The sequence below is a fragment of the Chanodichthys erythropterus genome, chromosome 10, assembly GCF_024489055.1.
Source record: "Chanodichthys erythropterus isolate Z2021 chromosome 10, ASM2448905v1, whole genome shotgun sequence".
Classification (NCBI taxonomy): Eukaryota; Metazoa; Chordata; class Actinopteri; order Cypriniformes; family Xenocyprididae; genus Chanodichthys; species Chanodichthys erythropterus.
In genome coordinates, this window is record NC_090230.1 from 58,880,698 (window position 1) to 58,901,301 (window position 20,604).

A 20,604-nucleotide genomic window follows, 5' to 3' on the forward strand; every position below is an offset into this window, starting at 1 on the left:
CCTTCACAAGGTATAAAGTCGCTTTCCAGAACCTTCACCCTCTCTGTTCCTATGTGGTGGATCGAGCTGCCAACCTCCACCTGATCAGCTGAGACCATCACAACCTTCAGGAAACAGCACATATTCCATGACCACAACATATACTTACTATCATTACTCCTGTTTAAAAAAAAATAACCTTTTTTACTACTCTCATGTACTGCAGATATTTTAGTTTTTTTGATAAATTTGCCTTTTTTAAGTCTTTGTCAATTTAGATGAAAGTGTCTGCTGAATGTCAAACCAGGAATGTCAAAAAATAGTCGGTGTTTACTTTAGTTTGAGACTTCTGCTGAATTCACATTGACAATGGACATACATATAAATCACATGCAAAATGCATTGTTGTCTGTGTCAGGGGAGATGGTGCGCCAGGCACGAATCCTTGCTCAGGCCACCTCAGATTTGGTCAATGCTATCAAGGCAGACGCAGAGGGTGAGACTGACCTCGAGAACTCCCGCAAACTCCTGTCTGCAGCCAAACTCCTGGCTGACGCCACAGCCAAGATGGTGGAAGCTGCAAAGGTGCGACAGAAGACACCTCGTTGTGAGCTTTTAGACTAAATAGCTGTGAATTCAAAGTATGATGGTTGTTGCACGTGTGCCGGCAGGGTGCAGCTGCTAACCCAGACAGCGAGGAGCAGCAGCAGAAGCTGCGTGAAGCTGCAGAGGGTCTGCGCATGGCCACCAATGCTGCTGCACAGAATGCCATTAAAAAGAGACTCGTCAACAAACTGGAGGTGAGGAATGAACCACACAAGGACAAAACTTCAAAAACATGAAGATGTGATGAGATTTTTTTGTGAGGTCACACTCTCTTTTGAAAACCATTGCCTGTACTGAGATGAATTCTAGTTATTGCCAACTATAACATCTCTTTGCTGCCCTATTTGGGTAAAGTTATATGATGTTTTACAGCTCATGAAGTTAAATTCTGCCAAAGGCTACAGTGAAAAAGACTGATCAAGTTTTCACAGACTGCAGTATGTATAGCTCAGCGGTGCAGTTTCAAAAGTGACTTGTTGCAACCTGTAAAAGTGAAGAACTGCGGTATTAGACAGCAGGTTTCGCAAACTCCACAGACCTGTCCCTCTGTTTTATAGAGTTTCAACTTGTTGAAACAGAGTGTGCAACTTTGAAGAATTATGGCTGAGTTCTTTGTGATATCTGTCTGTTTCTTTATTTGTCTAACTGACTGCCTGTCCTATCAGCACTCTGCCAGAACACTCTACCAGCCAAACAAATACTCTAGTAATTTGCCAGGAGACACAATTAATGCCCTAGCAGTCGGTTAGAACAGCCTAGCTCTATCAAATCCTAGCAACTACTAGCTAGAATCCATAGCAATGTCTAGTAACCAACTAAAATACCATAACAACCAACTAGAACTGTCTGTCGCTACATTAACTTTGTCAGTTCAACATCACAGTTTGTTTTAATGGACATTTCTAGTTATTTGTTGAATTCACACAGAAATTGTTGAATGAAAAAAAAAATTCTTATGACCTTACACTAATGCTTTGTTTTATGAAGTCAGCTGTGATATGAATGACCATACCATACAGCCAGTAATTTAATCTGACTGTAATTAGAGACAAATGGTCAAGGTTTGTAATAATTACAATGTGTCTCTTCTGCTCACCAAGGCTGCATTTATTTTATCATAAATACAGTAAAAACAGTAATATTGTGAAATATTATTACAATTTAAACTGTTTTCTGTGTTAATATATTATAAAATGTAATTTATTCTTGTGATCAAAGCTGAATTTGGTGCTTAATTGTTATAAATAATTATTGGTACTCAATTATTAAAAATCGTTCTTATTATTGGAATAAATTATATGTACAATATATTCACATAGAAAACAATTATTTTAAATTGTAATAATATTTTGCAGTATTACTGTATTTACTGTATTTTTGATCAAATAAATGTAGTCTTTATGAGCAGAAGAGAGTTTTTTCAAAAACATAAAATCTAAAGTATTCAAAACTCTTAACCTGTTATGTTCACATACCATGGCAGTTTACTTATTTTAAGTCCCGGCATCTAAATAAGAGCCAATTTATCAATTTGTCATCTGCCTTTAACAGCTCTGGTTTCCATAGAAACAGTCAGTGTCCTGAGATGCATGCTTTGCTTAGATTTTTCAGTCCTGAGATTTCAGATCCGCTGCACCTACCTGAAATAGTTTTTTATGCTATTTGAGGACAGTAAACAACGATAATGCGTCAGTTCATGTCAGATTTTAGAGGATTTCAGGATTCCCCCTTTCAAGTAGATACTAGAAGTTTTGCATAATTGAAATAGCTGGCTGGAGGCTTTGCAAATAGAGTGAACTGAGTGAACTGACTTTCCTTGAAATAGACTATGGTATTATTTACATCTGTGGCTTTATAATAAATATATTTGTGTCAAATCTTTTTGTCAGAATGCAGCAAAACAGGCCGCGGCAGCCGCCACTCAGACTATAGCTGCCGCCCAGAACGCTGCTTCTTCCAACAAGAACCCTGCAGCCCAGCAACAGCTTGTACAGAGCTGCAAGGTAGGAACCCACTTCCTGTTTCTGTAGGGTTTAAACTAGTTCACATCAGTTATATCTGTTTGTCTCACAAACGGATATAACTGATGTGAACAGACATGGAACATAAAACATAATTCACTGGATCAAACTTGTTGTATAGTACACAAGGCCTAGTTAATCACATAAGACCTAAAGGAATAGCACGGCATGTTGATATGATTTACAGGTGGTGGCAGAACAGATCCCTCAGCTGGTTCAGGGTGTGAGAGGTAGTCAGGCTCAGCCCGACAGCCCCAGCGCTCAGCTCGCCCTGATCGGAGCCAGTCAGAACTTCATGCAGGTTCATTCACTGCTCAGACCTTCATTTCCTGTTATAAAGAGCAAATCGGCTTCATTTAAGCTCATGATGTTTGTTGTCTTCATCAGCCCGGCGCGAAAATGGTGACCGCAGCAAAAGCAACAGTTCCAACCATCAGTGACCAGGCATCTGCCATGCAGCTCAGTCAGTGTGCCAAAAACCTAGCCAGCGCTTTGGCTGAGCTTCGCACGGCCGCACAGAAGGTACGATAGATTCAGTTTGAAAGATAAATTTGTCTTAGGTTTAGTTTTTTTTTTATAGAAATTTTAGGTTTAGTTTTTGTGTAAAAACTACTTTTGTTTTTACTTCCATTGTTGCATGCAACAGAGTATTCAGTTAGAAAAAAAAATGTAGGGAACTTGACTGAATGGTTAAAAATGATCTATAATCTGTAAATTTGTGGTTAGAAGGAAGAGGTTGTAAAATAAGAGAGCAAGTTGTTTCAGAGGTGTGGAGCAAGTTCTTACATTTCGATGAATGATAGAAAAGACTGTTATGTCCACAGATTAATCACTTGCAGGATGATTCAGAATTTATATATATATATATTGCAGTAACATAGCAGTGATACAGATATACCATGGCAACATATATAGTCATTTGCTGGCATACAATCCACAGTGGACAGTGAAGTTAAATCTTCGAGACAAATGGAGGAAGAAGAGGGAAGAAAAAAAAAATCCAGAATAGATGATCATACATAGAAACAAAATATGTACTGAGTTTAGGGAAATATAATGCTTAGCGAGTTCCAAAGAGAAGACCAAATATCCAAAAGAATCATTAGACATCTGATGTACTGTAAGTCCTAGGTTAGTGTTTCTTATGGTAGAAGAGAGGCGGCCTGACTGGCCACATGTTGACTGAGGTTATCTGTGGGGTTGACCATAACAGAAGTATAAATTGTTTTGCCAAATATGTACAAAAATTTAACATATATTCTGTACCACGGTCAAGGCACAATCCAACTTTACAATTTAACAGAGATACATTTGAAGACGGTGCAAAGGATTTACCAATAATCTTTTGGACAAGCATATGATCCTTTGACACTGTTGCAGTCTCAAAGCACATGTAAGACTGTACAAGTTTTAACCTTACAGTTAAAACACAATTGGGAAACATTGGGGAATATTTTATGAAGGCAATCCAGTGTGAAGTACGTCCTGTGAATATACTTGAAATTTATTTCATGGTTTGGAATTGATGTGCCTTTGAAGAAAACACTTGCACAAACAGATTACCATTCCTCTTCACTAAAGCATGATCTGATGTCTTTTTCCCATAACAATAAGAAGAAGAGCCAACATTAGACAATATTATGTAAAAATCTTCCTTTTGAGAGTGAGGAGGAGGAGATGCTTTTCCATTTCAGAAAGAATGAAACATGTCCTAGTTGAAGAAATGTATAAAAATCATTGTTGCAGATTGAATTCCTGTCTAAACAACTGAAATTATTTCAATCGGCCATTATCAAACAACTGATTTAACTCGATATTCCTCTCGATCTCCAAGCCTGAAGGCCCATATTCTGAGCAGATGAAGGGAGGTCCAGGTTAAACCAAATGGGGGACTTAAGAGATAACTTGTTTGAAATATCTAAGTACTTTTTATTTCCATTTTGATTTCCTGTTGACTTTAACACTACTGCTAGAACTGCGATACACACAAACTGAGGTGAACATATCTAGCACTTTTGCGGTGAGGTGGTTGATGTGGTTGTCTGTCTGTCTGTGTCTCCCTCACTCAGGCTCAGGAGGCGTGTGGTCCTCTGGAGATTGATAATGCTCTCACAATGGTACGGGGCCTGGAGAGGGACATGCAGGAAGCCAAAGCTTCAGCTGCTGAGGGCAAACTTAGACCCCTGCCTGGAGAAACGGTGAGTGAAAGATACACAGTAGTATGTGTATGTACATGCATTTGTCGGTTTTCACTATCAACGTTTGGACACACCTGCATCTAACACATGTCCAGCATGCATGCAAACTCCTTCAGTACTGTTAAAAAAACATGCCTTGATTCACCTCATGCAGTTGAGAGAATGTCCGCAGTAAGCACAGCTGGAAACTAGACCAAGCTGGTTTTAGTCACTGCATAATTTCCCTTCTTCCACTTATGTTTTGATGACTTTACTACTGTTCTAAATGTGGAAAATAGTGATAATGAAGAATCTGTGTGTGCGTGTGTGTGTGTGTTGAAACTCTTGGCTGCTAGTAGTGTGCTAGTTGTGTATTTTCACACCTATACCCACAAGTCAGATGCTTCATGTCACAGAAACAACTGCTAGGCACAAGCCACTACACACACACAAACAAACTGGTATTTAATTGATGCAATGTTATGTATAATTGATGCGTCAACAGTCGCATCCGGTGTAGACATGGTGTAAAATATTTAATGAGATAGAAATTGTGAATAAAAAAATCACAAACTCATTATAATTAAAGGGTTAGTTTTCACCAAAAAAGTTCTGCCATCATTTACTCATGTCATCCCAAACCCATAAGAGTTTCATACATCTTCGAAACACAAATAAAGATTTTAATGAAATTTGAGAGATTTAACTCTCCATTGAAAACCTATTCACCCAAAACTCTTGATACTCTGAACCTTCATACAGAAAGCATAAAAGTAATCCATATGAATTGAGCAGTTTTATTCAAGTCTCCTGAAGAGACACGATCACTTTATATGTTAAAAAAAGATTTAATTCACATATAAACATTGATCGTTAACGTACATAGATCACTCAAATATGTTAAACGGAACTTCAAAAACGAGAACCAAAGAGGTTCATTCTCGCGTGTCAAGCGGTTGAGCTTATGTTTACCATATTTGATGTGATCTATGTCCATTTGCTGATCAATGTTTATACAAGTGAGTAAATGATGACAGAATTTCTCATTTTTGGGTGAACTATCCCTTTGATCCTTATCCTGTAAATCATGAACAACTGGAAAAGTCATGTAAATTAATTGGTTAAAAAGAGTAGGATCCCTGAAGAGCTTTCAGCTCTTTAAAAAAAGTCCTACAATTTAATGTAAAGAATGTAATGACAGGCCTTATACACTGTAGATATAATATTATTGATTATTGTAGACATAATATTGTTGTGGGCAAAATTCCTTGTAGTCAAAAAGGTTGAGAACCACTGATTCAAACTGAAATTTGTTGTCCTCCTATTGTGTACTGTAATTTTACACCCAATGTAATGTTAGTGAATTCTGTTTTATTTTCAATTATAAATATGTATATTGTGTATGAAAATCACCATGTGTTCCTAGCTTATATGATTGATCGTTCGCCTTAGTCCCGTGCGAGCATGCTTTCTGAAATAATAAAAATAAAAAATGGGGTTCTTATAACACAGTTTTGTCACACTTGTGTGTATGTGTATTTAGTTGGAGAAGTGTTCTCAGGATCTGGGCTCCAGCACTAAAGCAGTGAGCTCCGCTATTGCTCAGCTCCTCAGTGAAGCCACCCAAGGCAATGAGAATTACACAGGTAACCCCATCAACCTCACATACCACTAACTATGGGCTTGTTTCAGCATTTTGATAGTCTATATAGAGGTTATGATCAAATCCATGTCCAGTACCATGTTATACAGCGCCCCCTTCCTGTAGAATGTAATGTGTATCTGTCCCTGCTGTAACAAACACAGACAGGTAGTGTGGTTTAGTGGTTAAAAATCTTTACTCAAAACTCAAGCCACATCTTGCAGGTTTGAATCCCACACGGGGCGATCAATAAACCCATGCATTCATCCGCTCAGACTGGGCACCCTCAGTCTCTCCTATGGCGCATTTCCACTGTGTGGTAGTGCATGGCTCGGCTTGCTTTATTTTCAGTTTGCTTTTCCATTGCAGTTAGTACCGCTTCAAAGTGGATAGGATTATAGACTAATTGTTATAGTTGCGCTGCTTCTACTGCTGTGGATCCGCTCCTTGTCTACCAATGAGTCTGCACCTCATTTACTGACCACGATAAAGCCATTTATTTTTTCAAGTTGCATGCAACAGTCATTTAAAGCAAGTCGTTTCATGAACAAATGATACTGCGGTGGCTGTTACTGACTGTTTAGATCTAGTGGGTTTGGTGTCTTGTGTTTCAAATACAATGACTCTGGTAGTGATTCTCTCTGACCAATCAGTGATCTGCAGTATTTACATGTCACATTTAGTATCGGTAGGGCTCGCTTGGAACCTCAACTGAAGTGGTACTATTTAAGCAAGCTGTACTGTTCCGTACCGAGCCATCCCATGCAGTGAAAAAAGCGACAAAAAGTGAGCCGTATCAAGCCATACCGAACCGTACCATGCAGTGGAAAAGCACCACTAATGTTTTTGTCTGGTTTCATTGTGGGTGTGTTTTTACAGGTATGGCTGCTCGTGATGTGGCTCAGGCTCTACGTTCACTGGCTTCAGCTGCTCGTGGGGTAGCCGCCAACACTGAGGACCCTCATGCCCGAAACGCCATGCTGGACTGCACTGGGGATGTCATGGACAAATCTGCCAGCCTGATCGAGGAGACCAAGAGAGCCATCGCCAAACCAGGAGACCCTGACAGCCAGCAGAGATTGGCCCAGGTTAAACCAGACTTCAGCTTGAATACTTAATAAGAAACGCACAATAGAGTGGGTTTAAATTCAGTAACAAGACCTCCCTATTAATTGCTGATGGGAGATTTGGTCTGATGCAGGTTGAAGTGCTCATTATTTTGAAAAGAAAATTGCCGGTTGTGTGTCTATGATTAGCATAACTGGAGAAGCATCTTAAATGTTCTGCTGATGACTGTGTGTGTGCGTCTTCAGGTAGCTAAAGCTGTGTCTCAGGCACTGAACCGCTCTGTAAACTGTCTGCCGGGGCAGAGAGATGTGGATAATGCCATCAGGACTGTAGGAGAAGCCAGCAAGAAACTCCTGTCTGATAAAGTGAGTCCCCAAGGCCATGAAAACACTCACAATGTCCTTTTCAGACAAAATATCACAAAGTATTTTCCAGAATATAGTTTGCTGTATTGCTGTCATCTGGATGGTCCTGTGACTTCTAAAGTGTCTAAAGTGACTTGTATAACGTAATTGATGTCGGCTGGTCAAACTCACATGCTCACACAAAAACTGTCCAGCTCTAAAGGTCTGTTTACACCCAGACAAATGTTTGTTGTGTCGCAAACATTTGAAGTTGAATTATTAGATTTAGTTGCATCTGTTCGGAATGACAAAAATATTTGCATTTGGCGTCAACACGACAATTTGTTCAAGGAGACACATACTAATCTCTTTACCATCCCATTGCAAAGATTGGCCATCTAATGAGATTTATGCTTTTAATCACATGCCAAGAACAACTGCTGTTGCATAAAACTACAGCTTGGTGGCACTCATGAGCAGACTGTTTTGTTAATCAAAAGTGAATATCAGAAGAAGAATCCAGAAGGGTGTTTGATAAACAGAATACAAATACAAAAATCTGAACAGAATCTGTCCATTTGTCCATACATCAATGCATCCTTCCATTTATCCATCCATTCATCTGTCTACCTATCCGTCTGTTCATCTATCCATCCATAAATCCATCCATTCATCTATATGTCCATCCATCCGTTTATCTGCCATCTATCCGTCTGTCTATTGTCCATCTATTAATTTGTCGTCCATCCATCCGTCCATCTATTCTTCTGTCCATCTATCTTCCATCCATGCATCTTATTTATCTGTACATTTTTCCATCTGTATGTTCTTCCATCCATCCATCCATCAGCACAGCCTTTAAACCGTCAAACTTCAAGCTTTTTAAACTACTGCAAATTTTCTATCCAGGCTTTCCAAGTTTGTCTTGACACTTTTTTATATATATAGTTTTACTTCTGTTTTCTTTGTGTTTTCCTTTTGCTATTAAATTTTACAGTGAGCCATATTACAGTTACTGTTCCTATTAGAAATAGTCATTCTGATCTTTGTGTTTCTGACGTGTCTTCAGTTCCCAGTGAGCGGGAAGAGTTTCCAGGAGGCTCAGTCGAATCTGAATGAGGCTGCAGCCGGACTGAACCAGTCAGCCAACGAACTGGTGCAGGCTTCACGCGGCACTACACAGGATCTGGCCAAAGCCTCCGGGAAGTTCGGCAAAGACTTTAACCACTTCCTGCAGGCTGGAGTGGACATGGCTGGACAATCCCAAGTATGATGTGTATTATAAATTGAATTAAATTAAACAATTTTTTCATTAGGACAAGTTCCTGAGAGAGTCATTTGAGACGTCATAGATGGATCAATGAATGAGTAGATAGGTGAATGATGTCTCCTCCTCTCGTCTCTTCCTATAGTCTAAAGAGGACCAGACTCAAGTGGTCACCAACCTGAAGACCATCTCCATGTCCTCCAGCAAACTCCTGCTGGCTGCTAAAGCTCTGTCTACAGACCCCAACTCACCAAACCTGAAAAACCAGCTCGCTGCTGCCGCTCGGTTAGAATTCTGCCATCTGTCTCCTATTTTTCAATTACCATTTTGTCATTAAACTGTTTCCAGTATAGATGGTTGCAAAATTATGAAATAGTGATTGAAAGGTTTGGATGACTTTGGTAATACTCCATTTGGTCACACTTTATATTAGGTGTCTTTAACTACATCTACAGTACTTACATCAAAAATAATAATTGTTTGGTAAAATGTACTTATTGTGTTGATATTGTAACGCAAAACATTAGTTGTATGGGTAGGTTTAAGGGTGTGTTAAGGTTTAAGTCCACCCTGTGTCCAACAAAACATTTTTAGCCATCTGAAGGGTGTTCTTCTGAAAATGCCCTGCTGCAGGATCTTAAAGGTCGACTTTCAAAAACACTGTTTGGAAGTTAGTCGGGCCGAGAGATGAGACGCAATACAAAAGCTCAAAAGAATATCACTGGAATGAAGGTTTATGACTGGGCAAGCGCTTTAGGACCCACGTTTATATTAGAAAAGCTTTCTAGTGCTGGAGAGAGCTAAGTGGGAAGGCCTGAAAACAGACACGGAGGCTGCTTTGATCCCACTTGTCATGTGAGTAACACTGGGTTTTTATTGTCTGGAGCTGCTGTTCTCTTTGCGACTAACAACAAACTCTTCTTTGTATTTACTCTTGTGTAGTGTACGTTCATTTTTTGTGCTTCCTTGTCATTCATCAACTGCGCTTTATTTTTCGTGAAGCATTTTGTTGTGCGTCAGCTGTGATAAACATACATCCACTCACATTGCGTGTGTAAGAGTGGCCAGATAGTGGGAGTTTTGCAGTTAAACTACTGCGCAGTGACGGTCGCTAGAGAATACGGTGTTCAGCGCCATTGTTAGTGCGCTCGCCTTGCCTGCCAACAGCTATCAGGCCAGGGTTCGAGACAGTCTCAGAGCAGGGTTGCTAGGATTGGAGTGTGAGTTTTGTAGGCGGAACAATAAAGAGAGGGGTGGGTTTTTTTGGGTTGATTTCCAATATCAACAATGTCCAACAGCGTAGTTCAAAATCTACTTACCACACCTTTGAGTGCTTCAGTGACACAGCATTTGTTTTTGTTTTCCCCAGTTGAGAAGCTTTGGTTTCTATGATACAGAATATCCGCGGAAGTGTTATTAGTATCTGATTTCGCAGTTTGTATTTGTATTTGCTCTGACTCTTTGCTCTGGCTCGTTTTAAATTATTTTGTCCTGTTGTTTGTTTATGCTTGTTGCCTTTGTACAAGCAGGATGTGGTAGTTGGTTGGTGTGTAATTTGTCCTGCCCCTCATCCACTGTGATTGGATGGCTGGGTAAAAAGTTACAGTGATGAGTGTTGCATTTTTACCCAAAGTTTAACCCATTTTTCAACTCTAAGCTTTCAGATAAAAAACAAGCAGCACTCAGCATGAAATAGATGCTCTGCTCCTTCTCACACTGCTGGTGTTTTTAAATTTGCAGCAGTCCCGTTAAAAACAATTGAAAAAATACACTGGCCTTAGGACAAACCGCTTTGGTGGACATGCGGCCTAAGGGAAGGATCAACAGTGTAATTATAGATGTAATTTCAGAAATGAATTACAGCTGTAGTTACATGCGGGTATTTTTTTTTAAATATAAGTACAATGTAAAATCATGCATGTGCACAATAAGTGCATTTTATCAAATGATTAAAAGAACAGTAAGCTGTTTCTGAGAAACAATGTTTCTATTTGAAATCATCCCAAACAAACTCACCCCAAACTTCATTGCTCTGCCCCCAAAATGCACAAACAAGAATAGATGTCTCTCATAGCTGAAGCGAAGCAAAATAATGCTTTAGTGATGCTCAAAACTGTCCTGTTTCTATAGCTAACATTATTACAGCAGCATATCTTGGTTCTGTAGGCCTGCCCACTTTGGTCTTTCCAGCGCTGGACCGCTTTTGTAATATGAACGTGGATCCTAAAGCTCTTGCCTGATCATAACCCTTCTTTTTCCAGTGATATTCCTCTGACCTTTTCTCTTTTGTAATTTCCTCAGCCATCTCAGCTATTGGCTACAAGTGTATTGTGCTGCTCAGTCCGATCCACATTCAACAGCATTTTTCAGAAACCGCTTACTACACCTTTAGTTTAAATGTTAGTACATAGTAGTTAAAGATTATTAATATAAAGTGTAACCATTTAAAACAAACATTAAAGTAGTAGAAGATGAAGTATAAATTCCAAACTGTGTTTTTGCCCCCATGAACGGAATAGGAACTCCTTCATGAAATGCTCTTTCATGATATCATATATTCATTACAGGATTATCGTAGCCAAAAGAATTCATGATAATGATATTATTGCAATATCTAAAGTAGATAAATAATGCTATCAGTAAAATCCTTTTTAACTTTTTTTTTTTTCTTTTTTTTTTTGTAGTTTCTCTTTTTGGCCAAAGAATGATTATGAGTTTGTGGAAGAGTTTGTAATCATAACTGTAGAAAAGAGTACAAAAGGTTTGGCTTGTTCTACAGATTGAAGCGTTTAACACGCCATCTTTTTTACGCAATCCAAAGAACTTTTCAGGTTCAGGTAGAGTGTCTCACTTTCGCTTGTCATCTACTCTGACATGATTTTGTGCAGCAGTAGTAGCCACACACTGTGGCTGCCTCCAAAATCGCATACTTCCCTACTATAGTAGGCAAAAAAACAGTATGTAACAAAAAAAAAAGTCTGAATTCACAGTACCTCCATAATAGAGTAGGCAAACAGTACCTGGATGACCTAATACTTCTGGCGAGATTCTGAAGTGTGCTTACGATGGATACTTCACTATCCTATGAGGCCTTGGGAGAGGGTTTGTGAATGACAGTTAATGGTTTGTGAACTGACGCTGGAAGGTCACATGATAATAACAACATGGCGAATGTAGTACATCCAGATTACATTCATACTATATAGAACACACTTTTTTGCAGTCACAAATTACTTATTCAAAATAAGTACCTACTCAAGATTATGCAATTTTGAATGTAGCCTTGCAGTTTTATGACGAGTGGCAACCAGCGTTAAAGTGCAGTAGAGCTACCTACTATGCTGATTTATTTATGATATTATTGCACATGTACTATTAACATGGTATCAGTATTTCTGTTTTAAACATTGTTATCATGGTAAATTGCAACAGCCCTAGCTTGCAAGAAACTTTTTGGGATTGGTAAACATGATGTTGCCAAATTAATGTGGGCAGTATAGTAATCCAGCTACCGTTTGAAACCGTCTTTGTGTCGCGAGTGCATCTAAAATGCAGCTCACTGTGTTTTGAAGAATTTCTGTAGAGAATTGGGTCAGATGTTGTGATGGCATGCTATTCTAACAGAGCTTGTGATAGTAAGAAAGAAACTGCACTCACTCTCACACACACAGCTCTTCTATTGACATACATTACATAAGTGGCATGCTCGCTTTTATACACATTTGGGTTGGAATGAGCGCAGTTATGTAATGGGAATCTACAAAAGCAAACCTGTTTATATCACTGCTGTTCTCTGATGTGTGTGAGAGAAGACGACAGAATGAAACAACAGCAGTTAATGGCTTTTCACTGCTCACGTTCCTAAAACTCCCATCACTCCCTTACAGAGCATCACAGAGAGAGAGAGGGAGAGAAAGAGAGAGTGTCAGTGTGTGGTAACACACGTGGGTGGATTTGTTCCTCACAGATCTCTCACACTATTCCTTCCCTTTCCAGCAAACTCTAATGTCTCTCTCCCTCTCTCTCTCTCGATAGCGCGGTGACAGACAGCATTAATCAGCTGATCAGCATGTGTACCCAGCAGGCTCCGGGACAAAAGGAGTGTGACAACGCTCTCCGTGAGCTTGAGGTGCTTCTTCTCTCTCTTTTACCTCTCCTTTCTCATCTTCTTCTCAATGTTAATCAGTTTGTGTGAGTGACTCACTCTCATATGCAGCGTTTGGATTCTCTCATATTCAGCACTGAGCTGAATAGTATTTTATGAGGAGAGAGATGACACACCTTTTGTGCCATAACTTATCCGTATGGTTTTATTACAGTATTTATTAGAATATTGTAATAAAATACTTCAAAAATGTTTAGTTTTTTTAAGTATTTGTATAAACATGCTCTTTCATATATTTATATGCATGACTTGTAATCCTGTTTGATATTGAGTCGCAGTTATTTGCTGTGTGCTGTTTTTAGTTGATATTGGAAATGTCAGCAAAACAACAGTGCATGTTTCCAAGGCAGCAATGTTTTTATATTCCTTCTCCACAATAAGTCCGTTAAAACATACAGAATCCATTCAGATTTGTTTTTTGGACTGGTTAAACTACTTTTTAAAAGTTTGGAGTCAGTAAGATTTTATTTAATGTTTTTGAAAAATGTCTCCTCTGCTCACCAAGACTGCATTTATTTGAAGAAATGCAGTGAAAATATTATGATTTATTACATGAATTATTACAATTTAAAATGTTAAATGTATATAAATCTGTTTTCTATGTGAAAATATTTTAAATTGTAATTTATTCCTGTGATCGAAGCTGAATTTTCAGCATCATTACTCCAGTCTTCAGTGTCACAAAATCTTTCTGATATGCTGATTTGATGCTCAAGAAACATTTCTGATTAATATCAGTGTTGAAAATTGTTGTGCTGCTTCATATTTTTGTCAGAACTGACATAACTTTTTTCATGATACTTTGATGAACAGGAAGTTCATCAGAACATTTATTTGAAACAGAAACCTTTTGTAACATTATAAATATCTTTACTTTAAATTTTTGATCAATTTAATGCATCCTTGCTGAATAAAAATAACTTTATTTTACTGACTGAAAAAATCTTACTGACCCCAAATTTTAAACAGTATAAATCTATTTTTGTTTTTGTTTTGTTTTTTTACTTTTTAAGAAATTTTAATATTTTAAAAAGGGCTTAAAAAGCACTGCATTTTTAATAACAAACTAACGAATCTAATTTTATTTCTGATTGCAGCGTCTCCACTTCCTTTCAATGTAGAAAATTTAAGCCAAAAAAAAACACAAATAAAAGTTGACATCTTGTGCTTATTATGTAATTTGGAGCCCAAGTCTGTGCAATAGCGATCATGAGGTGGAGCCACGGCAAGGTCCCGCCCACACTTTTATGTCTGTGTGATGAGAACTAATTAAAATGACAGAAACCATTTTCAGAAAAAAATTATTTGAAGTGTAATTGGATTTTTTTTAGTTTGCCTCACGTCCCATTCGATTATATGAAGAGGGCGGGGTTTATGATCTATATTGCATCCAGCCACTAGGGGATGATCGAAATGCTTTGGCTTCACTTCTCAGGACGTGTGCAGCACACTTGAATTTATACAGAACTAAAAGCCTAAAACCTGAACATGCCTTGCATTCTTGACGTCTGTTTTGTGTATTGTGTGTGCTAACTATGTGTGTGTGCTGCAGACGGTTGGAGGAATGCTGGAGAATCCTACAGAAGCCGTCAATGATCTGGGCTACTTTGACTGTATTGACAGCGTGATGGAGAACTCAAAGGTGAACTCAAAGATCACAACTTTTATATATTTTACCTATATCACCTATATCAGTGCTGAGCTAAAGCTGTGTGTTAATGTTGATGTTGTGTGCAGGTTTTGGGTGAGGCCATGGCTGGCATTTCCCATAATGCCAAAAACAGTAATTTGCCAGAGTTTGGAGACTCTGTCAGTTCAGCATCTAAAGCGCTGTGTGGTCTCACTGAGGCAGCTTCTCAGGTAAAATCAGGGGTGGGGGTTTCTTGTATTCCCTGTGTTGTGGGGACCAAATGTAGTAATAGTGTACCTTGTGGGGACATTTTTTGGTCCCCATAAGGAAAACATACAAAACGGAAGTTTTTTGAAAATGTAAAAATGCAGAAAGTGTTCTGTGATTGGTAGGTTTAGGGGGTAGGGATTGGGTTAGAGGATAGAATATACAGTTTGAACAGTAAAAAAAAATCATTATGTCTATGGGAAGTCCCCTTAAAACATGGAAATGTGTGTGTGTGTGTGTGTGTGTGTGTGTGTGTGTGTGTGTGTGTGTGTGTGTGTGTGTGTGTGTGTGTGTGTGTGTGTGTGTGTGTGTGTGTGTGTGTGTGTGTGTGTGTGTGTGTGTGTGTGTGTGTGTGTGTGTGTGTGTGTGTGAGAGAGAGAGAGAGAGAGAAGCTCCTCTCTTCTAAATGTTGCTACGTTGACCTAAAGAGGTGGTGCGTGATAAAATGTACCAGTGCTATGATGCGTCAAACATCTGGAGTTACAGGAGCGCATTAAATGAACAAACACATTTGCCTTCATGTTCTCCCCTTTCCTTGACTGTCTTTTGTGCTTTCACACACACCTTCATGCTTTTGTTATTTAAAGGCATAAGAACACAGTCTTACACACTTGTGCAAAAAGAATTCATAATGGGTTTGATGGGCAGTGAGTCATATTTAACTGCTTCCTGTGGGAGGTTCGCGAACACTCACAGCTGCCATTTGATTCAAAAGTGCTTCGTTTTATTGTGTGTGTGGGTCAGGCTGCACAATTATGATAAAAAAAAATGTAACTCTTGATTATTTCCTTGATGCTGTCATCAAAATTATTATAAAATATCATAAAATAATTATTATTTTGTGTGGGCCAACTGTATGCCGTATCATTAATGCAGCATACACATCAACAAAACAAGCTGAAAGTTCACTTTTCCAGTCAAAATAAATGTTTTAATGGAAAAATTAAAGAGAGAGAGAGAGAGAGTCTCTTTGTCTCTTAGAAATGCACGTTTGACAGTAACTTGAATTGACAGTAGTAGTAGCTTGAGTTAGGATGCAGATGTAAATTTGTGTTCATTAACAAAAAGAGTAACGTCTCTAAAAACTAACCGCCTCATTTTTATATGGTAAAATTTAAATAGTAGCATAGTAGTAGTAGTTAAATATCCATAGTAGCATACTTTTAGATCATGATAACCACAGTTAAAACGAGCATATAGCACCACACTACCATGGTAAAATATAGCTATATTGTTTCTATGGTATTTGTATGTAAAATAGTAGCCTAAATACATATAAAAACGCATGTGCCCTAGTAAGCTCGTACTGTGCTGCCATTTAAACTTAACTGCCAAGTGGATAAATGTTCCATGTGCCATGTTTCAAATGAGTAGTGCTGTTTTTTTCCATTTATGCTGCATTACATTGTATTAGACGTATACTGAACACTTTATCGAGTAAAATTATATCGCGATAATTATCGTTATCATTTTATCACCCAGCCCTAGTTTGTGTGGAACAGGTGACCAGAATTCGGTTGATGTGTCTCTCATAGGGAGCGTATCTGGTGGGTGTGTCTGACCCGAACAGTCACGCTGGGCAGAAGGGTCTTGTGGATCCCTCACAGTTCGCCAGAGCCAAGCAGTCAATCCAGATGGCCTGTCAGAACCTAGTGGACCCCGCCTGCACCCAGTCCCAGGTAACCGTTTGAGTCCTTCCTTGGTTAGATAGGCATTACTCTATAGTGTATTATTATTAGTTGTTAACAGATAAGGATTTTTAAACAGCCGATACAACTAGTAAACTCAAAAAAACAATTTATACAAAACAATTACTCAATTCACAGAAATATTTGAAAACAAAATGTATTTATTTATTGACAAGGCTGTTTGGAGTTTTTTTTTTTTTTTTTTTTTTTTTTTGGTCACATTTACCATTGTTCAGTGAATTTTCACTAGCAAAATCCAGTCAGTTCAATCTCTGAAATTTTGTGTGAGGCTGAAAGATTAACCTATGCAGATTTTGAAACTGGTTCTAGTTGGTCATGTGGATTAGCTGCGTTGACCAACAGAAAGCTGCTTGATTTGAAGCAGATTTTTGTCTGAGTTGTTCTTCTAGGTCCTTTCTCTACACTATTGACTTTTGACAAAAGACAATGGACATTTTTTTGGCAACACAATTTTTCTAAAATTTCGCTAATGTGGCCACACCTTAATGCTTCTGCTAAATGGCCAGGCAGGCGAAGGAATTGGCCTCTAACAGTAGACTCACAATATATAATACCATCTTTGGCCAATACTTACATATATATATTTTTTCCAGATTTTTTTTTGTTAATTATAAACACAAATAAGAGTGTAAAACAGTGACAAAAAAGCATAGATAAATACAGCGTGTTCAAGTAATAATTATATTTTACATCTGAATATTTTCTTTGAATTCCCTGTTCAAAACAGGAAGTGAATTATTACAGGAAACAAATATAGATAAGTCTTCAACAATAACTCCCGGTGACATGCACTGTCATTTTCCAAGGTCCTCTCTGCTGCTACAATTGTTGCCAAACACACTTCGGCCTTGTGCAATGCCTGCCGACTCGCTTCCTCCAAAACATCCAACCCAGTTGCTAAGAGACAGTTTGTCCAGAGTGCCAAAGAGGTGGCAAACAGCACAGCTAACCTCGTCAAGTCCATTAAAGTGAGTTTTGAGACTGTTTCTGAACAACAGTGTTTGTGTGTTGGTATGGTTATTGTGTATGTAACTGTGTTTGTGCTTTAATGTCAGGCTCTTGATGGGGCCTTTAACCAGGAGAACAGACAGAAGTGTAAGGAAGCCACTGGGCCGCTCATCGAGGCTGTGGATAACCTGACTGCCTTCGCTTCAAACCCAGAGTTTGCTAGCGTACCTGCACAGATCAGCCCAGAGGTACGACTTTATTACACAGTAATAGTATACAACACCACACTAAACACTAATTGTTGTGGCCAGTAAGTTTATGAATATGAAGCAGAACAACTGTTTTCAACAGAAGTGCTTTTTGAGCAAATCAGCATATTAGAAAGATCTGAAGGATCATGTAACACTGATGACTGGAGTGATGATACTGAAAATTCCGCTTTGATCACAGGAATAAATTATATTTTAAAGACCCCCTGTGGTGAAAATCAAGTTTACAATAGTAATGTTTGCTGGAAATTCAACACCTAACGGTTTTATATTTTAGATATCCAAGTAGGAAAGTTTATTGTATGATAAAACAAATGTAAAACAAAACAAAAAAAAAGTCTACACATAAAGTTTTCTTTGCTTTATATTTTTTAACCACATATAACAAAATATCTACTGGTTGACACATTTCTACCAATCCACTTTTGCAGTAACTTTTATTGTCATGATTTTCACAAAAGAAGTGAGAAAGAGAAAAATATTAATTGTGTTCTCAAACTGTACAGTGCACAGCATAAAGGAGTACACTCTGAAATTCTGAAAGTCAGCAATTACTCAATTACTTAGAAGACATGTTAGGGTTCTTTAGAGATGTAATGTTCCAGCAAATCTGCTAAATCAGTTACCAAAGAAGCATGTCAAAATTATTCAGGAAAATAAGATTTTCTTATCAATGGGATAAAATGTTGTGTAGCAAAAATTACAGTAGTACACCCTCCTAAAAGTTACTAAATAAAATTAAATAAAAAATTCTGGTGTAAGTTTAAGGCAGTGATTGATCAATAGGTAAGTATGTTGAACCAAAACATTGAACCACAAACACAAAGAGAAGTAATTTCTTGACAATTAAAAGTGTTATATAGCCCACTGAATCATTCAAGGTTGACATGCATGGTTGTTGTTCTCACTGGAACTACCTACTGCAGCCAAAGCACAATAAAGTCAGTTAGCCATTTCCAAAGCCCATATTTACAAAATTACAAAATAGTGGTAGTAAAGCTCATATATAGGGTTGTATGAGTGCTGAAGGTGTGAGGGAGTTGTGCTTTATCAATGCTGTCATGAATTCCCACACCACTGTGTAACACAAACTAGAAACAGAAGATGTTACCCTTTCCTCATTCCCTGCATTGTTGGGCATTTTTTCAACATGACAATGAGGATATGCATTCTCCCAAGCTGAAAAAGCTTCTGTGGACATGTATTGCACTCAATCTTTACACTCTTGAGTGCCTGCGGGGGATTCTGTACACTCCCTATTAAAGATCAGGGCATTTAAAGAGCTCATCATCCAGGAGTTAAACAGGACAGATGTGACAATTTGTCATGAACTTGAACACTCCATGCCGAGAAGGGTCAGAGCAGTATATTCAAAATTATGGAGGGCACACTGAGTACTAGAATATTATACATTTTGTTGAATTAAATCTAGGGTGTACTCATTTCTGCAATCCTTAATTTAAACAAAATTGGCTAATTTACTTATTTTATGGCTTTTAATAACATATATTTCATGAATTGTATTAGTGATCATAAAGAAAATACATATTTTGTATTTGTTCAGAGGGGGTGTATATGCTGTGCACTGTAGAAGATGTGCATTTGCTATAAATACCAAAATGTCATTACACTCTTTTGCATTTTTTTTTTAAATACAATCTAAATAGACTAGTGGAGAATGGACAGGAATGTACAGGGCTCAGGAGTGGGAACACGGCTGAAATAAAAGCCCTGCTGGATCAATGTTGGAAATTGCAAGTTGTGTTGTCTCTGATTGCAGGGTCTAGCAGCGATGGAGCCCATCGTAGCAGCTGCTAAGAGCATGCTGGAGAGCTCTACAGGCCTGATCCAAACGGCCCGCTCACTGGCCGTCAACCCCAAAGACCCACCCAAATGGTCTGTGCTGGCTGGACACTCCAGAACCGTGTCTGACTCTATCAAGAAACTCATTACCAACATGAGGTATTCAAAAATATATATCCTTCATTCAATGATCAACTAAAGACAAGACGTTAGCCTATAGGTGAAGTCTGTGGAGCAGTTATGAAGATTTCATAATTTTCATGTATCATATTCACACACTCTCATGTAAATGGTTTCAGGGAAAAGGCTCCAGGTCAGAGGGAGTGTGATGATGCCATTGAGGTTCTTAATAACTGCATCCGTGAGGTGGACAAGGCCTCACTGGCAGCCATCAGCCAGCAGCTCACTCCAAGAGACGACATTTCCCATGAGGTGAAGCTTTACAACAGCAGTTTTTTCATTCATTACCTAACCTGTCCAGCCACAGCCTTATAACGAACCAAAACTATTTTTACACTTCTCATAATAACGTAAAAGATCTCTTGTTGTTTTTTGCCATTGCTTTGGCAAAGTATCTGTGAAATGGACCAAAATCGATTTAGCTTTGTGCCAAAAGACTGCGATTTAATTAAAATAAGTACTTAGTCTGTTTGTGCTGCACGTTTCAAAGCAAAGATGATAATAATAATAATGAAATATATTTTTTATT

At 38.3% G+C, this 20,604-nt stretch overlaps 1 protein-coding gene across 4 annotated transcripts in view; it reads left to right on the forward strand.

The window, feature by feature from the left end:
• The window catches only part of tln1 (talin 1), a 94,630-nt gene that overhangs the window by 54,017 nt on the left and 20,009 nt on the right, over window positions 1–20,604 (forward strand). For all 4 annotated transcript variants that reach the window (XM_067398386.1, XM_067398389.1, XM_067398387.1 and 1 more), the window contains 19 exons: window positions 398–564; window positions 651–779; window positions 2,475–2,588; window positions 2,794–2,907; window positions 2,994–3,128; window positions 4,676–4,804; window positions 6,327–6,429; window positions 7,305–7,513; window positions 7,739–7,858; window positions 8,907–9,104; window positions 9,250–9,389; window positions 13,140–13,233; window positions 14,822–14,911; window positions 15,007–15,129; window positions 16,702–16,845; window positions 17,682–17,843; window positions 17,931–18,071; window positions 19,873–20,054; window positions 20,195–20,327. In XM_067398386.1, the coding sequence (XP_067254487.1) occupies window positions 398–564; window positions 651–779; window positions 2,475–2,588; window positions 2,794–2,907; window positions 2,994–3,128; window positions 4,676–4,804; window positions 6,327–6,429; window positions 7,305–7,513; window positions 7,739–7,858; window positions 8,907–9,104; window positions 9,250–9,389; window positions 13,140–13,233; window positions 14,822–14,911; window positions 15,007–15,129; window positions 16,702–16,845; window positions 17,682–17,843; window positions 17,931–18,071; window positions 19,873–20,054; window positions 20,195–20,327 (2,627 nt within the window). The remainder of the gene's footprint in view (window positions 1–397; window positions 565–650; window positions 780–2,474; window positions 2,589–2,793; window positions 2,908–2,993; window positions 3,129–4,675; window positions 4,805–6,326; window positions 6,430–7,304; window positions 7,514–7,738; window positions 7,859–8,906; window positions 9,105–9,249; window positions 9,390–13,139; window positions 13,234–14,821; window positions 14,912–15,006; window positions 15,130–16,701; window positions 16,846–17,681; window positions 17,844–17,930; window positions 18,072–19,872; window positions 20,055–20,194; window positions 20,328–20,604) is intronic.